Source organism: Anneissia japonica, unplaced genomic scaffold, assembly GCF_011630105.1.
Source record: "Anneissia japonica isolate Jap-2015-1 unplaced genomic scaffold, ASM1163010v1 scaffold287577_len299045_cov155, whole genome shotgun sequence".
Lineage (NCBI taxonomy): Eukaryota > Metazoa > Echinodermata > Crinoidea > Comatulida > Comatulidae > Anneissia > Anneissia japonica.
This window is the reverse complement of record NW_022686369.1, coordinates 186,420-204,924: the sequence shown is the minus strand read 5'-3', so window position 1 is coordinate 204,924 and position 18,505 is coordinate 186,420. Positions and strand designations below refer to the sequence as shown.

The 18,505-nt window shown below is 36.9% G+C and overlaps 2 protein-coding genes across 3 annotated transcripts in view; one reads left to right on the top strand and one right to left on the bottom strand.

Annotated features, from left to right (window-relative positions):
• Positions 1–3,606: 3,606 nt before the first annotated feature.
• Positions 3,607–17,197, bottom strand: LOC117116915 (tRNA (guanine(26)-N(2))-dimethyltransferase-like). Its single transcript, XM_033261055.1, has 14 exons — positions 17,059–17,197; positions 15,473–15,614; positions 14,573–14,628; positions 13,531–13,622; positions 12,082–12,269; positions 10,633–10,858; positions 9,927–10,075; positions 9,655–9,738; positions 9,469–9,541; positions 8,468–8,605; positions 7,524–7,718; positions 7,164–7,240; positions 6,173–6,292; positions 3,607–4,823 (listed from the first exon to the last, which is right to left on the bottom strand). The coding sequence occupies exons 2-14, from the start codon at positions 15,610–15,612 to the stop codon at positions 4,682–4,684; spliced, it is 1,680 nt and encodes a 559-aa protein (XP_033116946.1). The 5' UTR covers positions 15,613–15,614; positions 17,059–17,197; the 3' UTR covers positions 3,607–4,681.
• Positions 17,198–17,261: 64 nt separating this feature from the next.
• Positions 17,262–18,505, top strand: part of LOC117116924 (matrix-remodeling-associated protein 7-like) — a 1,899-nt gene continuing 655 nt past the window's right edge. Inside the window, exons 1-3 of one of the 2 annotated variants that reach the window (XM_033261068.1) lie at positions 17,262–17,418; positions 17,656–17,797; positions 18,140–18,405. In XM_033261068.1, the coding sequence (XP_033116959.1) occupies positions 17,660–17,797; positions 18,140–18,405 (404 nt within the window). In that variant the 5' untranslated portion in view covers positions 17,262–17,418; positions 17,656–17,659. Of the gene's footprint in view, positions 17,542–17,655; positions 17,798–18,139; positions 18,406–18,505 lie in introns of both variants that reach the window. The other variant, XM_033261072.1, reaches the window with a different exon arrangement.

The following is an 18,505-nucleotide window of genomic DNA, read 5'->3' as shown; positions in this document are numbered from 1 at the left end:
GCAATTTTTAAGTTAAAGCAATATTGATAAATTTGACTTAAGCAAAAAAATAGACTTCAGATGAATATAAGCTGATTTCTAGTTTGATAAATCCGGCCCCTGGAACCCAGGCTACCCCCCCCCAAGGGAAATGTTGTGTTTGTGGCAATAGGCATGGTCTATCTGAAAACATGGCTTGAACGTACTCAGACAGTGCTTCAGGACATACACTAGCGATGGGTTGGCTTTACCCACCCATCACAATTAGAAAAACAATCGCATATTTAAAAAAAAATAATACAAACAAAAACACCACTTTGTATATGCCAGTTCTACCATTGTCGCGTAAATCAAAAACACTGCAAAGAATGCCAACTTTAGGAATTAACTGTAGCATCAGGATACTGTAACTCTCCTAATCTTCTGAAAGATGCACTAGGTTCAACCGAGCCAGATGTGTTGTTACTGAAATCCCTGTTTTGAGTCTTTTTCCGAGAAGAATTAGTTCTACCAAATTAACACTGGGCGAGGAGCGGCTCGAACCACTGCCAATTTTAAGGTAGTTATTAGCGCCCTTACCTTACTGCTTGCTCAGCCACTTGTATTAAATAGCTGTGCACAGTTATGCTATTATCATTTATTACAAACATACATACATATATAGATACTGTGTATACAGTAAAAGTAAAAAAAAAAACAAATGTTTTTGGGCATTGCCCTCCATCAGGTGGTAAGCATCTAATGAAGGGCAACAGACGAGCTAAGCAATCAGACAGACATATATGTCAAAAATACATGTTACGGACTTGCACGCCTATCCAGTGACAGTATATAACAAATAAAACAATTTTTTGACCAATATTTATTTAAGTCGCAAACTTGTCAATGATAAAGAACTAGCCTTGTCCAGAAGATTTGTCTCTCTTTCTTTGGCTTTCACAAAAGATAAAAATGATTTTAAAATTCAAAATACAAAAACTCTAAGATACCTATCACGTAATAGCAGATTACTCAAGTTAGAAAATTGCTTTTCAGTAGCCACATTATCAAATATCCGTAGTACAGTAAATACAAATTTCCGTAGAACCTAATAATTTCTCGAGTGCAAAATATCTGGGTTGTTTAAATTTCAGGTAGAGCGTAACAAGCTGAGGAACTTCAAACGGATGAAAATTTATAGGTCAAACTTTCCTTGGTTTTCACAATAATTTATCATTAATCTGACAAGTCTTGAGTTGTCTGGGGACAATGTAAAGTCTGGTTTCCATGACAATCCCTACAAGCTATTGCCGACACCTTTGGCGACACTAATTGGTCAGTGGAACCAGGAAGAGTTCCCGATTAGATTGCGTTGGGGACAGCTATGCAGCGCAACGATTGCAGTTTTAAAAAAAACTGTAGCGACAGTGTAGCGATTGCATGGAAACCAAGCTTTGCAATAGTAAATAAATGAAATTTTATTAACAAATCTATATTTTTGCATGCATATATGTTACTGTAATGTATGTCTGTGTACTGTAGGGTCTGTTGATATAGTATTATCAAGTTTTCTATGATAATGTTTAGATGGAGGGTCATAATAGACATGCAGTTTTTATTGCTTATGTTGAGTTATTTCAACCCAATAAAAAGTTAATGTAGGTTGACTTTTTTGTGACTTCGCTGATTTCCGGTGTGATTTGGACAGTCTTCGTGCATAGTGCTATTGATGTGTGATGCTAAATCAAGTTTTCCCAGAAGCCTCTTCCATCATGTAGTTATGTACTTTACTCTCTGAAACTTTATTGGGTATTATAACAACCCTGGAGTATCGGTCCCCAACCAATACATAGGGAATCAAATTGAGGTTGACCTGACAGAGAGGACTTGTTCATATTGGAAAGAGAAGTAAGAGAGGAGAAAACCTGAGAAGGCAAAGGAAGGTATAATGAGTTTGAGCATGTGTTCATATGTAAGATAAAAATATTTCTTCTTATTTTTGTTGGTGTGATTTTTAGTTCATTACAAAGTATCATCATTATCTTCTAGCAATACTTTTCACATACTAATGTTTGATTAATTGATAGATTGATTGGTTAATTAATTTATAGACACAATGATTCTGATTTCTGACTATTTCTAGCTGCCTTCCATGGAAATAATAATATAAATATAATTTCAAAATCTTTGCAGGACAAAAAATTTAAGCCCTGATATCGGTAAATATCAGTCTACCGCCCTCTATTTTAATTGAACGGATTTGCTGATATTAGCACATATCGGTTTGCCGCCCTCTACAATATTTGTCTGCGAATATTGAATGCTGCTGTACTGTAGACACTGTACGTGGCTGTAGCCCATACTTTTTTTGGACGATTTTTCTGACCCCTCCATTTTTCAGATGTTTCGTATTCCATGACACCTACAGATCACGAGGGTCCTCTGCAGGTTGATAAATGCCACTTAAAGCCTATAGTTTTAAGATTAAACAACGATAAATCGGATGATACTCAATTAGGCCCATGTGGCAGAATCTGGGAAAAACGACCATGTTAAAAATTGGCCAATTTTGGCAAAATCCATGAGCTATAGCCCATACTTTTTTTTGGACGATTTTTCTGACCCCTCCATTTTTCAGATGTTTCGTATTCCATGACACCTACAGATCACGAGGGTCCTCTGCAGGTTGATAAATGCCACTTAAAGCCTATAGTTTTAAGATTAAACAACGATAAATCGGATGATACTCAATTAGGCCCATGTGGCCGAATCTGTGAAAAACGACCATGTTAAAAATTGGCCAATTTTGGCAAAAGCCCATACTTTTTTTTGGACGATTTTTCTGAACCCCTCCATTTTTCAGATGTTTCGTATTCCATGACACCTACAGATCACGAGGGTCTTCTGCAGGTTGATAAATGCCACTTAAAGCCTATTGTTTTAAGATTAAACAACGATAAATCGGATGATACTCAATTAGGCCCATGTGGCCGAACCTGGGAAAAACGACCATGTTAAAAATTGGCCAATTTTGGCAAAAACCATGAGCTATAGCACATACTTTTTTTGGATGATTTTTCTGACCCCTCCATTTTTCAGATGTTTCGTATTCCATGACACCTACAGATCACGAGGGTCCTCTGCAGGTTGATAAATGCCACTTAAAGCCTATAGTTTTAAGATTAAACAACGATAAATCGGATGATACTCAATTAGGCCCTTGTGGCCGAATCTGGGAAAAACGACCATGTTAAAAATTGACCAATTTTGGAAAAAACCATGAGCTATAGCCCATACTTTTTTTTGGACGATTTTTCTGACCCCTCCATTTTTCAGATGTTTCGTATTCCATGACACCTACAGATCATGTGGGTCTCTGCAGGTTGATAAATGCCACTTAAAGCCTATAGTTTTAAGATTAAACAACGATAAATCGGATGATACTCAATTAGGCCCATGTGGCCGAATCTGGGAAAAACGACCATGTTAAAAATTGGCCAATTTTGGCAAAAACCATGAACTAAAAGTATTCCTATACAGTATTATGTTGTTGTGCAGTTTAAGAAGTTTGTTTTGTTTACTCCTGCTTTAATAAACATTTAAAAGGTTAGTACTGTAGTTATATAAACACATAATGTTGTAAGACCATTTCTTGTAATAAATTCTGACGGTAAGTTTTATTTTTCATTTACTGAACAAGCTAGCCTATTGCCTAAACAATCATCCATCACAAGTTTTAACCTGCCGTGGTGCTGGGGAACAAGTACGATCCCAGCGTTAAAAGCAGTTGAAATGGTGAAATTATGAAGAGGAGTATTATGTTTGAAAAGGTCTTTGTCTGGGTGGGTTTGCAGTGCACTAGTTGGGTTGGAGGACTTATTTGGGAAATTTGAAGAGGGGGGTCCCCAGAAAAGAGGGGAGGGGAAAAAAAGATTTGCTAGAAAAGGGGGGTCTCATGAACCATAAACCCCCCCCACCCCACGGATATGGGCCTGTACTTGTTTAATAAAGTCATTTTAGACATGCTCTTGTAACTTGTATGACCTTCTAAAATGCTCTATTAAATTTCACTCCACTATTGTTTTCCAAATGTGGCAAAAATAAGCCTGCATTTTAACTTTTGTACTGCAAAGCATAGCCTGCACTTAACTTTCTTACTCCAAAAGATCGCATTTGCGGGAAGGACATAAATTACTCACGTAGGCCCTATTTATTTTAATCTAGCTTTGATTGCCCAGTGAGATAAAAATTCGGACTTATTAAAATTTAAGTTAAAACTCAACATTTTTTATTAGGCCTATTCTGGTTTGTAAAAATGGATTGCCTTTTAGTGAAGCAATAGGTTAACTGACTCTTTTCAATAATTTAAGTTAATATTATAAATGTGAAGCGCACATAAGCTTTTACATTGATTATGTGTTATATTGTTTATTGCTTTGCTGTTTAAGGATTAAGTAACAGAAAACCACTAATTCCTGAGGCGTTTTAAAAACATGCTGAGGTAAAATTGGTATCAGTTGAATCTGCATTCATAAAACTTGTTTGCATCCTTTCCCCCCTTCAGGTTTTCTTCAGCTCCCCCTTTCTTTGGGCTTCCTTGCATCATGTTCCCCCCTTTTTATATTGTTTGTCCATCTCCTTCCACTGGGTATGTTTACATTATGTTCCCCAGTTCATATATTTTTTTTTTTTTTAGCTTCCCCTTCCATTGAGCCTGCTTGCATCACGTTCCTCCATTTATGTCTTCTTCAGCTTTCGCTTCCTTTGGGCTTTCAATAATTTCATCTTGCTTTATGCGTTTTTTATCTTGTTCTTCATCAGTATTATCTGACTGACTTTCCTGTCTAGGCTCATCCTTTTGCTTCCTAAAAGATAGTTAACAATAATTTGAAGTGAGAGTACCACATTTGGTCATGTATGACGACCTTTAATCAAGTGGGTAGACAAACTAATGATGAGTATAAAAATTATGTATATAAATTATTTAAAGATCAAATAAAATATTAAATTCTAATGGGACTATCTATTGATTGTGTATGGCACTTTACATCTAATTACTACGTGGCTCATTTTACTATCCTATATAAATTATATAAAGATCAAATAAAATATAGCAGCAATTGACATATCGACAAGGACGCGAAGCCACACCCACAAAGTCACGAAAACCTTAGACAATGGCGGCTAGACAATACCGAGTTGGCGAACATTTTCGTTGCTATCAACCTTCTTTAAGAAAGAGAATTCAGGGTAGGCAGTATGCAAATGAATCATATATTCATAGTGTTAATCTATTTCATAGAACAGGCGGGGAAATTGTTGTAAAAGCCTCTGTATTTCGCTCCCAAAGGAAGAGGGAAAGGCCGCATTCAGTCAACCTCGTTGTCGGCAAAGGCCAAGTCACTGATGCACACTGTTCGTGTAAATCTGGGTATCTATAACCAAGCATAGACATCTAGGCCTAGGCTCACGTATGTTTTGCCTTGACAACCAGCTGTCTAAGGAAATTAAAATGTCAGAGATAAAGTTATTGATCACGTGACTAAATGACGCTCGCTGATTAGTCGGTTTATCTGTCAATCAAATCTCGTCGAGATGTTAATTGAATAAGCTCTATCACCGCATGCATTCGTGCAACTAGAGGGAACAGTAAGAGTGGATGCAGAGGTAGTTGATCTCAAACTGCGTAAACATGTGTCCGAAATTGTTTTATTTTATTTGTGTTTCCTTTTGATGATGTTTTCAGTTAAAACTTATAACTCGGGTGATATATATAATTTATTTTTACTCAATGTATTTTAAATGAACGTTTTTTACTTTTTGTGTCTTTGACTTTTTATGATAGAAGTGATATTTTTACGTAGTATATCGAATGACAAATTTCCAATTGTGTGCTTTTATTTAATTTGACAATAAAAGTTTTTGAATTTAAATTGAATTTTGAATTGAATTTTTGAATTTTGAAAGAGTGCGAAGTTGAAAGTTTCTTAAATTTAAATAGCAGCATCTTGAAAATAATTCTCTACTTAACAGGTAACCAGTGAAGCCGTTGCAATGTGGGGGTGATATGATCATTATTTAGAAGCACTTGAAACCAAACATGTAGCCAAGTAACTGCAGCTTACTGATTTTTGTGGCATCCCACACAATATACCATTACTAATAATCTAGTCTTCAAGTATGGTCTGAACTGAGTATTACGAAAATTGCTTACCGTTTCTTTGCTCTTGATTTTGGTCCCCAATTTGGTTCCGGATTGAGTGGGAAGCGGCTCATCTTTTGTTGACGTGATCTAGGGTTTGCATCTTGTCTAGGCTCAAACGATGCTGCAATACTGTAACAGAGGATATTGAAAAAGTGTTAATTAAATCATGAATAGACTTGTTTCATTAAAGTAAAGTATATTTAAAGCTATGTCCACAATATCAAATTGTCTTTGACAAAAAACTGTTGTATGCCCATATATAGTCATGATGTGCCTATATATGGTCATGATGTGATGTCATCACGACCATATTAAGGCATGTCACATACCGTACATGATGATCTGGTACTAAAAATAGTTTTCACTTTTATTGTTCATTTTGATATTATTGTATGTGTACAAATGTTTACATAAAATAAATATTTATATTTTTCATATTATATTCCTTGTTTCTATGTCAGCTTTGCTGTTAGGTTTGACCACATGAAATATATGCAGGGATGTAGTTTTGGTGGGCAGGGCCACTGAGTCTTGAAGTTTTCCACCCAGCCTAAAGCTACATTTCCACTAGACACGATTACGATACGACAGGATACAGATGCGTGCAGTGTTGAAGAATACACACTACGCGATGATATGTTGTCGTCGTGTTATCATGTCTAGTGTAAATTTAGCTTAAAGTTAGTTTCATGGCCCTCCACTACCCCTTATGAAGCCCAATGCATTATCATTAAAATCCACTGTTTTTATAAAGACAGAGCTTAACATTACCAAAAAATGGGGTTACCACCCACCCTTAGTTTTCTACAGCTACAAACCTATATATATAACAAATCACTTCTATCTGCTATTTAATTATTAAATAAAAAAATATTGAGACAACTGTAGAATGCGCCTTTATAAATCAATTGATTGAATTATTGATATCTTCTGCAAACTCATCTCAAATTCAGAATGTTTGTATGTTTTTACTACTGTGTTATTATCTCCCTAAACTTACACTGGTTCTTTCTGCAGTAATTTGTATGCAACACTATCCTCTGACAACCTAGTACGTTTTACTGGATTCAGTTTTTCCTGAAATAAAAAAGATGCATATCTATTATAGACATTAATTTGCAAATGTACAGTAGTCATGTTATATTCACATCCAGAAGATGATGCCATTGGCCATCTACAATTGAATGGCTGCACCAACTTGTAATCACAAAAGGAGTATAAGCCTACTGTCAGAAAATACTCTCTCAATACAAAGTAACTGTCTGTCCCATAAAAAAAACTTAAAACCCTAAAATTGAATGAGCAATAACATCAGTATTCTCAAAATCATACAAGGTCAAAGGTCAATTTGTCTACTCACCCATGACCTCATAATATCCCAGATGACGGAACTTGGAGCATCGGTTTTTATAGCTTCGGCAGATGTATGAGTTATTGACACACGGTGACCAGCACTTAAGAGAGCTGAGCGAAACTTCACATTTGATGGACATGTGCAGTGAATGATGTTGCATAACCGACTCAGTGTGTAATATAGAGGGCAGTCTTGTAGTTCCTGGAAAACAATTATTTTTAAAAATACATTATGGAATGTTTTGTGACGCATATGATTACTTGAGACACGGGAAATATTAACGAACACAACATGTAACATCCTATACTCCCTATGGAATATTCTTGATTTAGCATGGACCAAATACATTGAACATTTTATAGCTTTGGTGAAAATATTACACAAGATGCGTGATGCTCTTTCACAGACATGCCTTCAAATGGAAGCAATCTTGGAGGTGATAAATGCTAAATTTTCCGCAGCACATCCTAAGTAAAGCTTTGCCTTGTGAGAAGCGGGTATTGGTTTATAAAGTGTCGCATCGTTCTGTCCTGTAATTGGTGAGTGTACTTGCAGTTGGATGTAAGAGGGCAGCTTAGCTCAGTCGATTAAACTGGTATTAGCTACGGTGTGTGCGCTGAACCATGAAGAACAGTTCAATTCAGATCGCTGCTCTTCATGTGTTTCAACCAGGGGGCTGAAATGCAAGTTACGATAGCGCATCGTCTTTCAGATGAGACGTTTCAGCCATTGGTTCGGTGTGCATTATGGTCCATGTGTACATGTACGCAGTACACTATTTGGAAAAGAGTAGGGGAATGTCTCCCGGTGTAGGCCTACTGCCCAATCACCACCAGGGTCTCACTGGAAATAAGTCTTCTTCAGACTTCAGTGGGTTATCCTTGGTGTTTGCCCTGAATAAATAAATCCATCTATGTGAAAAATTTTGAAGATATTTGTTGATTTTTTACCTCTGTAATTACAGTCAATGTTCCTTTCATCTTTTTAAATCTCTTGTACTTCTCAGTTGGCACCATCTCCAAGGTGCCTAGTAGTTCCTGGACGAAGTCCACATCATGAATGGGATCCCTCCACATAGGACCACCAACCTACAGGAGAAAAAATATTAAATGGATTTTAAATAACAGTAGATTATAATATGTACATTTTTGCCATTTCTTGATAGTGGGTTTGCCCTTCCAACTAGACTGATTAAACCTAATTTGCTAAAGAGTAGAAAACTATAATATGCTACAATTTCTTTGCCAAATATCTTGTGGTTTTGATGCCCTATTGGCTTTGATACCTTCAACTGTCTGCTGATATACGAAATTTACCAAAGTAGATGTGTGTAGATATTATAGTTATATTATACAAATATTGACTGCTCATGAGGGGAATGGTGAATTCTATTGCCCCAAAGGTGATATGGAGACCGTAGCCTATTACCTTCAGCCGGAAGGAAGATAGTGAGCTACGGTATTCACATCATCAAAGGGTTATTATGATTTCACCATTCCCCGAATCTACAAAAGTAAATATTTTTTTTATTACCTCATACACAGATACATAGATTCTATGAGACCTAAAAAAAAGTGAAAAGAGTACCCCTCAAGTAAGCCTAGGCTAAGTCCAAAGACTACTTTCTAGGCCTAGGCAGTCAAAGGGCCAGTCTTTCTCGTCATAAAGGTCGCAATCCCCTTTACCAATGTGCGTATCATAAATTACACAGCAACGTTTTAAGTTTGGCCTAGAGATTATATTGCGATAGCAAAAAAAGTACTATCATTGAACGTGATAGTACTTTTTTCCCCAGGAATTTATGAACTATCATTCAACCTACAGCATAGGAGTGATGGTTGAAGTTATAACCGCTGTTTAACCAATCAGATCCAGAAGCCTGGAATCGATGTATGTGGTATATAATACTTATTATCTTAATATTATGGCTCATTATTCAACATTACCATACCTGAAAGTTGCTACCGCAATCTGCGCATGTTTGACCACATGGTGGCCCTGTGGCTGGGGTAAAGCGAGGTTCCCTGTAAAATAATTATATAAATTAATGAACAAAAAAATATGTATTTTATCACTGCCTTCTTTGTTGATGTTAGAAAACAAAAAAACAGGCCTTTTTCATGTTTTAACTACTCACTTTTTTTCTCTTGATATAGCCTTTCCAAGGCCTTGCAGATGAAAACTGTCACATCCAGTGCAGTGGTACACAAGTGCTCTCTTACTGTTTGTAAAAAATATAAATAATGACACATTGGTGAGTTATTACTAATACTGTTGTTCCCTCCTTTACATACATTGAACATCATATTATTAATAACTAGCAACAATAATACTAATAATTATTATCTGTATCCTTCTTAAAACTATATTCCTTTGTTTAGAGTCATAAAACTACAACATGTCACTCACCTTGCTGAGCGTTTGGCGGTGGCTTGACTAGTATATACACGCAAGAATACTCGTAAGTAGAAGTCTACTTGTACGCTAAGCAGTGGGACAATATGACGGTGATAACGATTAGCACTGGTTTCAATGGCTTGTAACACAATACGCAAAGCCTATAATATCAATATATTATATCGTTTTTTTAAAGTATCGAGTGTACTGTAATTAATATCGAGATTACCTGCAAAAGGAATGCTATGTTTAGCTAATAATGCTATGTTTAGTCTCATCTCTTTTATACCGTCAAAAATATTTAGGCCCTGTCTCTTATACACATCTAGATGTGTATAAGAGACAGATATTGTATATTATTAATTTAACTGTTATTTACATATTTTTTGCACTGTATTTATAGTTTTATATTTATAGTTGTCTTGTTATTTTTAAAATCTGTATGTATATTTTGTGTATTCTTACCTCTGGAATACAAATTTCATGTACTATGTTGTATATGACAATAAATGATATCTTGAATCTTAAGTAAGCTGCTTTCGGATTTTTGTGTCACTACGTCAAACTCGACTAAGCTCAATATTACGCGTGTTATGTCAATTTCTTCTGAAAGTTATATTTAAAATTGCCTCTATTCAATGTAATATTAACTACTGCCCTGCAATTATTCATAGTTAAAATCACAGAATCAAGTGATAAACAATTAATACAATCTTACCATCTCCGGTCCAAATTTTGCATGCAGAGACATCGCGCCATACTTTGAGAAGCATGTCTCGCCATGATTACCAGACAACACTGCAAGATCCGTACAAGTCACGCACAGGAGACCACCATCTTTCACAGCTTGCACCCCAGCATCCAGGAACATAGCTGGACTGCCGTATGGATCAAGATCCACTACATCGTATTCGGGCTTTGAACGACAACTATACATAAGCAGCCTGCGAGAAAAAACGCATTTTCACCCATTTTTTATAAATTGAATTCAACTCCAATTTAATATAAATACAATATATACATTAGTCCAAATGCATGTATTTCATTGTTCTTGCATCCAGTGGTGGCTCGAGAAATTTGCTGACAAGGGGTCCGACGGTCCGGAATAAAAAAGTCCCTGTTAGAGTTTTTATGTTTATCAACATAACGCTATTTGGATAAGCAAATTATTATTTTTGTTAATTTCAACCGATGACCTAGTTGTGGCATCAGACGATGGGGGTCCAGTCCTGTCTGACGGGAGGGCAGATTCCCCCCTAACCCCCGCTGGCACCACATATACCTGCATCTCACTTTCGGCCCACCTCTTTTGTATTACATCACAAGGTAAAATACCCAGCATATGCACAAAAGTGGTCTGCCATAAAGACTAGATATACAATAGTGCGTGTTTTTGCTGTATCCGTCTTTGTAAAGGCGGGCAAACACACTACGCTAATGGTTGACATGATTACATGAAGACTACAATGCAACAAGGCACGAGCGACAGATCATTTTCAATGACGATCCACTCAGGCTACTACCGCTGACAATCAGCAGATGATGCTGCATTGTCGACTGCTTACACAGAGCGGATATAGATTCGTTGGCTGGCGTCAGCAGTCAGTTGATGTGTGCAATGTGTGCACAGCTGTCTGTAACTATCAAACACGAGCCCAACTTAAAAAAATTAATCATGCCTTAAGGTGTTTTTTGGGGGATATTTAGAGTAGAGTTTTTTGAAGAATAAACAATTGTTTATTTAATATATCAATAAACAATTGAAATAATAATTTTAATTTGATCAGCTGATATCCACAGATCCTTGACAATTAACTTGTTTACTTTTGAGCACTCCGATCAGGAGTGAGGCTGTGTTGGCATACTTGTCATATTTTTATTTGTTTACGTTCTTTGTATGGTTTGAAAGTTTGCCTGGCGAAGTAATAATATATATTGATGCTTACGGTACACCACGTATATAGTTTGGAAAAGAACTTTTTTTGGTTGAAAATGTATCAATGTTTTGATTGACTTGAGCAACTCAATCGGAACGTTGAGACATTCTCAAATAACAACAGTTCTTTCCAGAACTGTCTACGCAGTGTACCGCAAGCACTAACATATTTCTTTGTTTTATTATATGTGAATGACAAAATAAATGAGAGAATATGATACTAATACTTACGCTGCATCTGACAGGCTTGCCTCAACTATATCTCCAATTTTGTTATGTTTTATGTTCCTTTCGATACTCTCTACAGCTGCCCTTGAAAAATCATTGGCGACGATTCTCTTGACTCCGGCAATCTCTTTAGCATATCGGATTGATCGAAGACCACTAGCAGAAAGGCCTTCAAGAATAGTGATGCCCTCCTAAGAATTGGGAAAGAAAAGGATAAATGATTCTTTAAAAACAATTGAATTAGATATTTGCATTGCTTACTTTCTTGTATTAAAGTTATTAGTTTTCATTAAATATTACATTAAAGAACATATAACTCGCATCTCCTTCGTCGAGTTGGATTAATGCACAAAAAATGCTTTCGTGACGATACTGACTTCCCCCTAGTGTTACACTTTTGGGAGGTTCGGTCAGGATGGCAATGGGCAGATGGTTTGGTGTGGCCTTTCACAACCTGCGGTGCAGTAATCACGGCTGCTTTCATTTGTTCAATGTTCCCAATGTTCCTGTATTACAGTAGGAGGGCATATCGGCATCTGTCTCCCAACATCACCTCCTAACCTGCCTTTGGCTAACAATAAATATCAGCTCAGGGTTAGGCAAACACATTTTAGCAATAGAAAAGATTTTACATGTTCTGAATTGAAAACTTATTAGCACAGATGTAGGCTTAAATCAGTGTCATTGGTTTGACATGTGTCTTTGTGGGCTCGATTAAGCATGATAATCATATTTTGAATAAAACGTTTCAGAATACAATTCAATATTGAAAATCATATTTATATTCCTGATTGAACGGAGATATAAGGACACAAAGTATATTCTTATTCTCACCGCTTTTAAACCCATAAACCGCAAAACCATTGTACCAAGGGCTTTTAAAATCCTTGATTGTACTAACCACTTTCCTGATTCCCATAGGAATAGCTTTAAATAGTCTAAACTTGGTTAAATATATGAGGCACATTGTGGCAAAATGGTTAAGTTGTCGCACAGTCCAGTATTGAGTAAATGAGCTATAAAACATGGGAGCTCAAAAAATTGCTAAAAAATCCAAATTTGTTTTTCACTTTAGATCAACAGTTTAATGACTTATTAATCATATCCCAAAGTATTAGTTCTGGAAGTGGTTAACAAATTGTTTATTTAAAGTTATTTTTCATAGTTCGTTCTATTAAACAGTGTATGCACAAATAACTTTGAAAGGCAATTACTCAAAATCATGTTTATCTTGACTCTAAGAGTACTCTACTTTCACTTTCCAATAACTTAGGCTTGATATGTCTAATTTGAATGAATGACCCCTCATTTTAAAGATCACATACTCAGGTATCTGAAAATACCAATACCTTGAATTTCAATTTTACAACTTTTACAATGCTACAACTTAGCCATTTTGCCACAACATGCCTCATATGAGCCCTTGTTTTAATAATTTAGTTTAATCTTTACCTCACATTTTTCTCCTGGATAAACTTGACTCAGTTCCTCTCCCTCCAAATTCGATGTTGTATTCCTGTTCTGTTCCTTCCGTGTCAAACAAACTGCAAAAGATTTGATTACAAGAATAAAGGTTACCTTATAATGCTGCTGATTCCAGGAGAGTGACTGGTGACAATACGCTGTCATATTATATATATCCAAGTGGCGGGGCTTAGCGGAAAGGGCCATTATATCTAATCGAATGGAAGAGCAGTTAGCAGAGGCACCACAAGCTATAGCCATAATATCGGCGCTGCTTTAAACGGCACACTCGTCTATTGTCTTCTCGGATAAGGACTATAAACTGTAGGCCCAGTGTATACAATGGCTCGTGTGCACTATAAAGAACCCAGTACATCCTTCGAGACAAGTAGGGGGATACCCCGGTGTACTGGACCAGACAGCCCTTGTGGTAGACAACAAGAGTTGCTGGTACCGGGTTACCAGGTAGCACAGACACGAAGGGACCCTTAGGGGCGAAGAAAGTCATTTGATCGTGTTCCTAGTCCACATATCAAGCGCCCTGAGCATCTTATGGATATGTGCGCTATATAAAACTACACTATTATTGTTATTATTATTATTAATTTTAGAATTATTGTCTGCAACACACATTAAGTGCCTGATGTTAATTTCGAAAAGAGAATAGCAAAAGGTCCGACAGCCGAGGTTTTTCGAAAGGTACTATCACAAACTAGAGGGCGCCCTTCCAAAAAACTTAAAAATCGTTTGCATCGAATGCATGCTGTGCCTATGCTCAAATTACGAACTTTATTCAAATTATAATAGGGCGCCTCCTATCTTGTGGTAGTTCTTTTTTTTCATATCACTGAGTGCATACAAAATCAGGGCAGTCGGACCTCTTGCTATCCTATACTTCTTGCTTGAAGATGGGCTTAAGCATACATGGGCTTGGGCTCATATATGGGCTTGGAATGACATCATAATATCCTTATTTGGATGTGATGACATCATCATGCCCATATATAAGCATTTCACACAAATAATGTACCTTCAATTCCCTTCTTCTTCAGAACCTGTTTCGCAAATAGGCTTATCACTGCAGAACTGAAATAGTAAGAAATGAGTGAATGAAAACAAATGGAATCAGGGGTGGCTCTAGTCTGGGGTCCAGGGTGGGAAAGGATCCCCCATCGGGGACCACTGGGCCCCTCCCCGATTGGACCCCCTGCTTAATGCGAGCAGTGCTACCGTATGTGCGAGCAGGCCTGGAAAAAAATTGTTTCTGCCTTGAAGATTATCTTGATCAAATGCCTCCGGGACGAAATGCTATCTTTACACTATTATAGCGAAACAGTAGTACTGTACATATAGTGGTTGGGAGCAAGCAAAAATAATACTTATCATTTGCATTAAATTGTGATGTGCAAAAAAAAATTGAAAAAAGGGAAATACTTTTTTTCTAAAATGCCTCTGGGTTAAAGGTCAATACCTCCAACCGCCTGTCACGTACTTTTTTCCAGGGCTGTGTGCAAGGTGTTGTATACTATTGCTATTGTATGGGTTGCAGTGGTGCACCAGCTTTTCCCGACAGGGAATTGGCACCTTCAACAGGGGTCAGTACCCCTGACATGGGGGACTAGTACTCCAGACATCATTTTTAAATAAAGAATAAAGAATCCCATAATTAACACAAAATTTTATTATCTGTTAATAACAAAATTTCCCCTACATATAATTTTGAAGGGTCCAATGAAGTGCTTATATTATTTGGAGAAGCACTCATTCGAGAAATTTAAAGCTAGGCTCTGGAGGAAAAACAGATATGTTGTACTTATACTGACTGCCAAAAAAAACCCAGGAACCTTCTACAAAAAGTATATAAATTTCAAACTTAAAAAGTAAGAAAATAACAAACAAAAAAGAACAAAATTAAACAATAATATGTTACCTTATATCCCGGTTGAATTCCTGCACTGGGTTGTAAAACACCTCATTTGAATTTGGAAATATTATTTCAGAAGTACCCTCTTTGACAATGGTATAACCCTCAGAAGAGGCATTGCTACCTGTAGCCACCTCAGCAGACATTTCTTTAATATAAAATATGAAAAGTATAAAAAAAAAAAAAACAATAAACCAAAATGGTAGTAAAATATTGTTGGTTATTCAAAACTGATGATGTTTACAATATCTGACCCTTTCTGACCCAGTCCAGTTACCTTCCTGAAGCAATTCCAAATACATCTCTCCACCACAGGGACACCGGCTTCACAAAACTCAGGCTAGACCCACACTACCGTACAGGTATGTAGGGGGAGGGGAAATACAATAGTATGCAAAAAAAAAAGCATATAAAATGGATGTTAAAACTTCTCGTTTTCGTCTTGCACAAAATTACGCCTCAATACGCAAATATTGGGGTTGCCTATCTGCATTCCTTTTGAGTACTCGGATGGAATCCTCATGATTTTTTAAATCTTTTTTATTTGTTTTCTGTAAAATATTCTAGTATAACTACTGGTATCTGTAACGGAAGTTACGATTGGACAATGCTGTGGGTCACATATTGTATAACGCGGGCAGTTACAGACGACCCACTGTGGAGAAGAGATTCATTACACATCCATACTGTAAAATTTGTTTAGTTGCATGGATGATACCCCAAAACTAGTTTTTTGGGCGGAAATTAACTAGAAAAATAGCTGCGCAGAATTTTAATTAGTGTATAATACATTGGTTATATATTAAGATTAGGTCAAAGCCTAATCTTCGGCAAAATCTGAGTGGAAATCGACCTTTATTTGCATGAAAAATTTGTATTCATGTGCACAGAATCGTAACTACTACATAACACATAGTTATAGTATATTAAGATTAATAGGTCAATGCCTAACAATCCAAAAAATCTGTGTGGACATCGCCCCTTATTTTTCGAAAATGTGCGGATGCACTTCTAAGCCTAATTTTTGCGTGAAGGATACATTCCTCACGCAGGCTTACTTTATTACAGTCTCAGTCTGGCACGATGTATTTTCAAACTGAGAACTGTGCCCACGATGATCGCCTCTCATTTCTTTTTCTTTTTTGGTTCCAAACCTAAAGCATAGATAGCTAGGCTAGTACTTTTAGTTTGCTAGCCTACTACTGGCGCTAATGAACTTTAGTACTCCACCCTAACCCCAACCTTAACAATAACATAGCGACACTGGAGTTATGGTAAGGTTGTGGAGCACTAAATTGCATTAGCGTCCTACTACTTACTACGAATCCCCTTTACTACTACTAGACTAGGCCTAGCCTATGTCCCCTACTAGCCTAGCTAGGCCTAGTCTCCCTACTAGAGAGGCCTAAATAGGCCTAGGATAGGGCCTAGCTAGCTACTACTAGGTCTAGGCCCACGACACACCTCGCAACGGTACCAACAGCGTACAACACACGAATGCAAATAATATTAATATAATAGATAGAATGATATATTTTCAGTTCCCAATAACGAAAATCCTATAATTCATTACTTATTCTCATGGTACGTACCTTTACTTCTTTAGGCCTAAGCTTGATTTAAGAGCGAGAACAAACTCCAACGTTTGCCCAGCCGAAGCAGTTAGTTTGCTCTCGCGATGTGTACTATACGGCGGGGGCGCATGTTGTTTGTTATGAAAGTTATGTGTAATTTCTGGTTAACGGCCCGAAACGATACTTGGCCCGTCATCATATTATTTGCCAATCTCCCTTTCTCTCTGCAGTTAGTTTTGTTATGTTGCGGAGAAGAAGGAAGACAACATTGAGCATTGCAGAGGGGATGAGGGAATAGGCTTTGCTTTTTAATTGATGAAATTAATTATTTTTATATGAACAATTATAACAAAATTGCTACGTCTGTCACCAAAGCAGGTAAAGTATGTATGTCTTGTTCTATGTAAGCAGTAGCTTCTCTAAGACTAAGGAACCGTGTTTTATTAATCGCTAGGCCACTGAAGACAACGAAGAGGCCTTCTTTTGCTCATCAACCGGGCAGTAAGTGTCACGGCGCAGTGTCACTGATTTAATTGAGTTTGAGGCAGCTCATTGTGCTGAAGAAACGAAGACGTTTTTAATTAGATAATGTGTATGTTTTCGTTTCCGATTCAGTTGGATGTCTAAAATATCAGAGATGCACGCAGAAGTAGAAGATGATTGTATGTACTACATAACAGCAAGCCTAGTTACTCTTTTGGCTGTATTGATTGTGGTTAGATTTTCCCAGAGAATCATGAAATCTCAAAAAACAGAGGTAGGAAATTATTTTAGAGTACAACAGAGCATCTTCTAAAAATATACTCTGATGCACTCAACATTATAAATCAATCATATTTGCAGATTTCTCAGGAATGCAAATTTATTTCATATTTCAATAATATTTTCTAGGCCTAGGCTCCCCTAAAAGTTTATTTTATTGATTTCAAAATGGGTGAGTGGAAAACACTGACTTTTTGTTACCACGATTAGGTTCACTTTTATGTTTCCTGCCAACTTACTCAGTTGGTTGTTTATTTTGTACTGCGCTTTTTGGCAATAAACAGAATAAGAATAGATAAACTTTTTTTATGTTATTTCATATATTTGTATATGATAGGAACAAGAAATTGTCCATGAACAGGCGGATAAAAAAAGTGAAGATAAAGAGGTTGATAGCGATATTGATGATGTACTTATCAAACCGGAGGAGATAGAAGAGATCAGTGAATCATCTGTCGTTGCAGATGACAACTCGGATGAAATGAAAGAGACTGACTTCCGGTGTGAGAGTCTTCAAGGCAAATTGAAGCAGGCGCGACAGAGGAAGATGAAGGAGAAGCTAGAGGGGCATATGACTGAGGGACAGATTGATGCTGAATCAGAGTAAGTTTACCTGGTTACCATTCAATAAAACGTCCTAGCAGACCCATAACTAGGGGGCTCTATGATTCCGCTGAACCCCCTCCTCCTCTTATAAACTGGC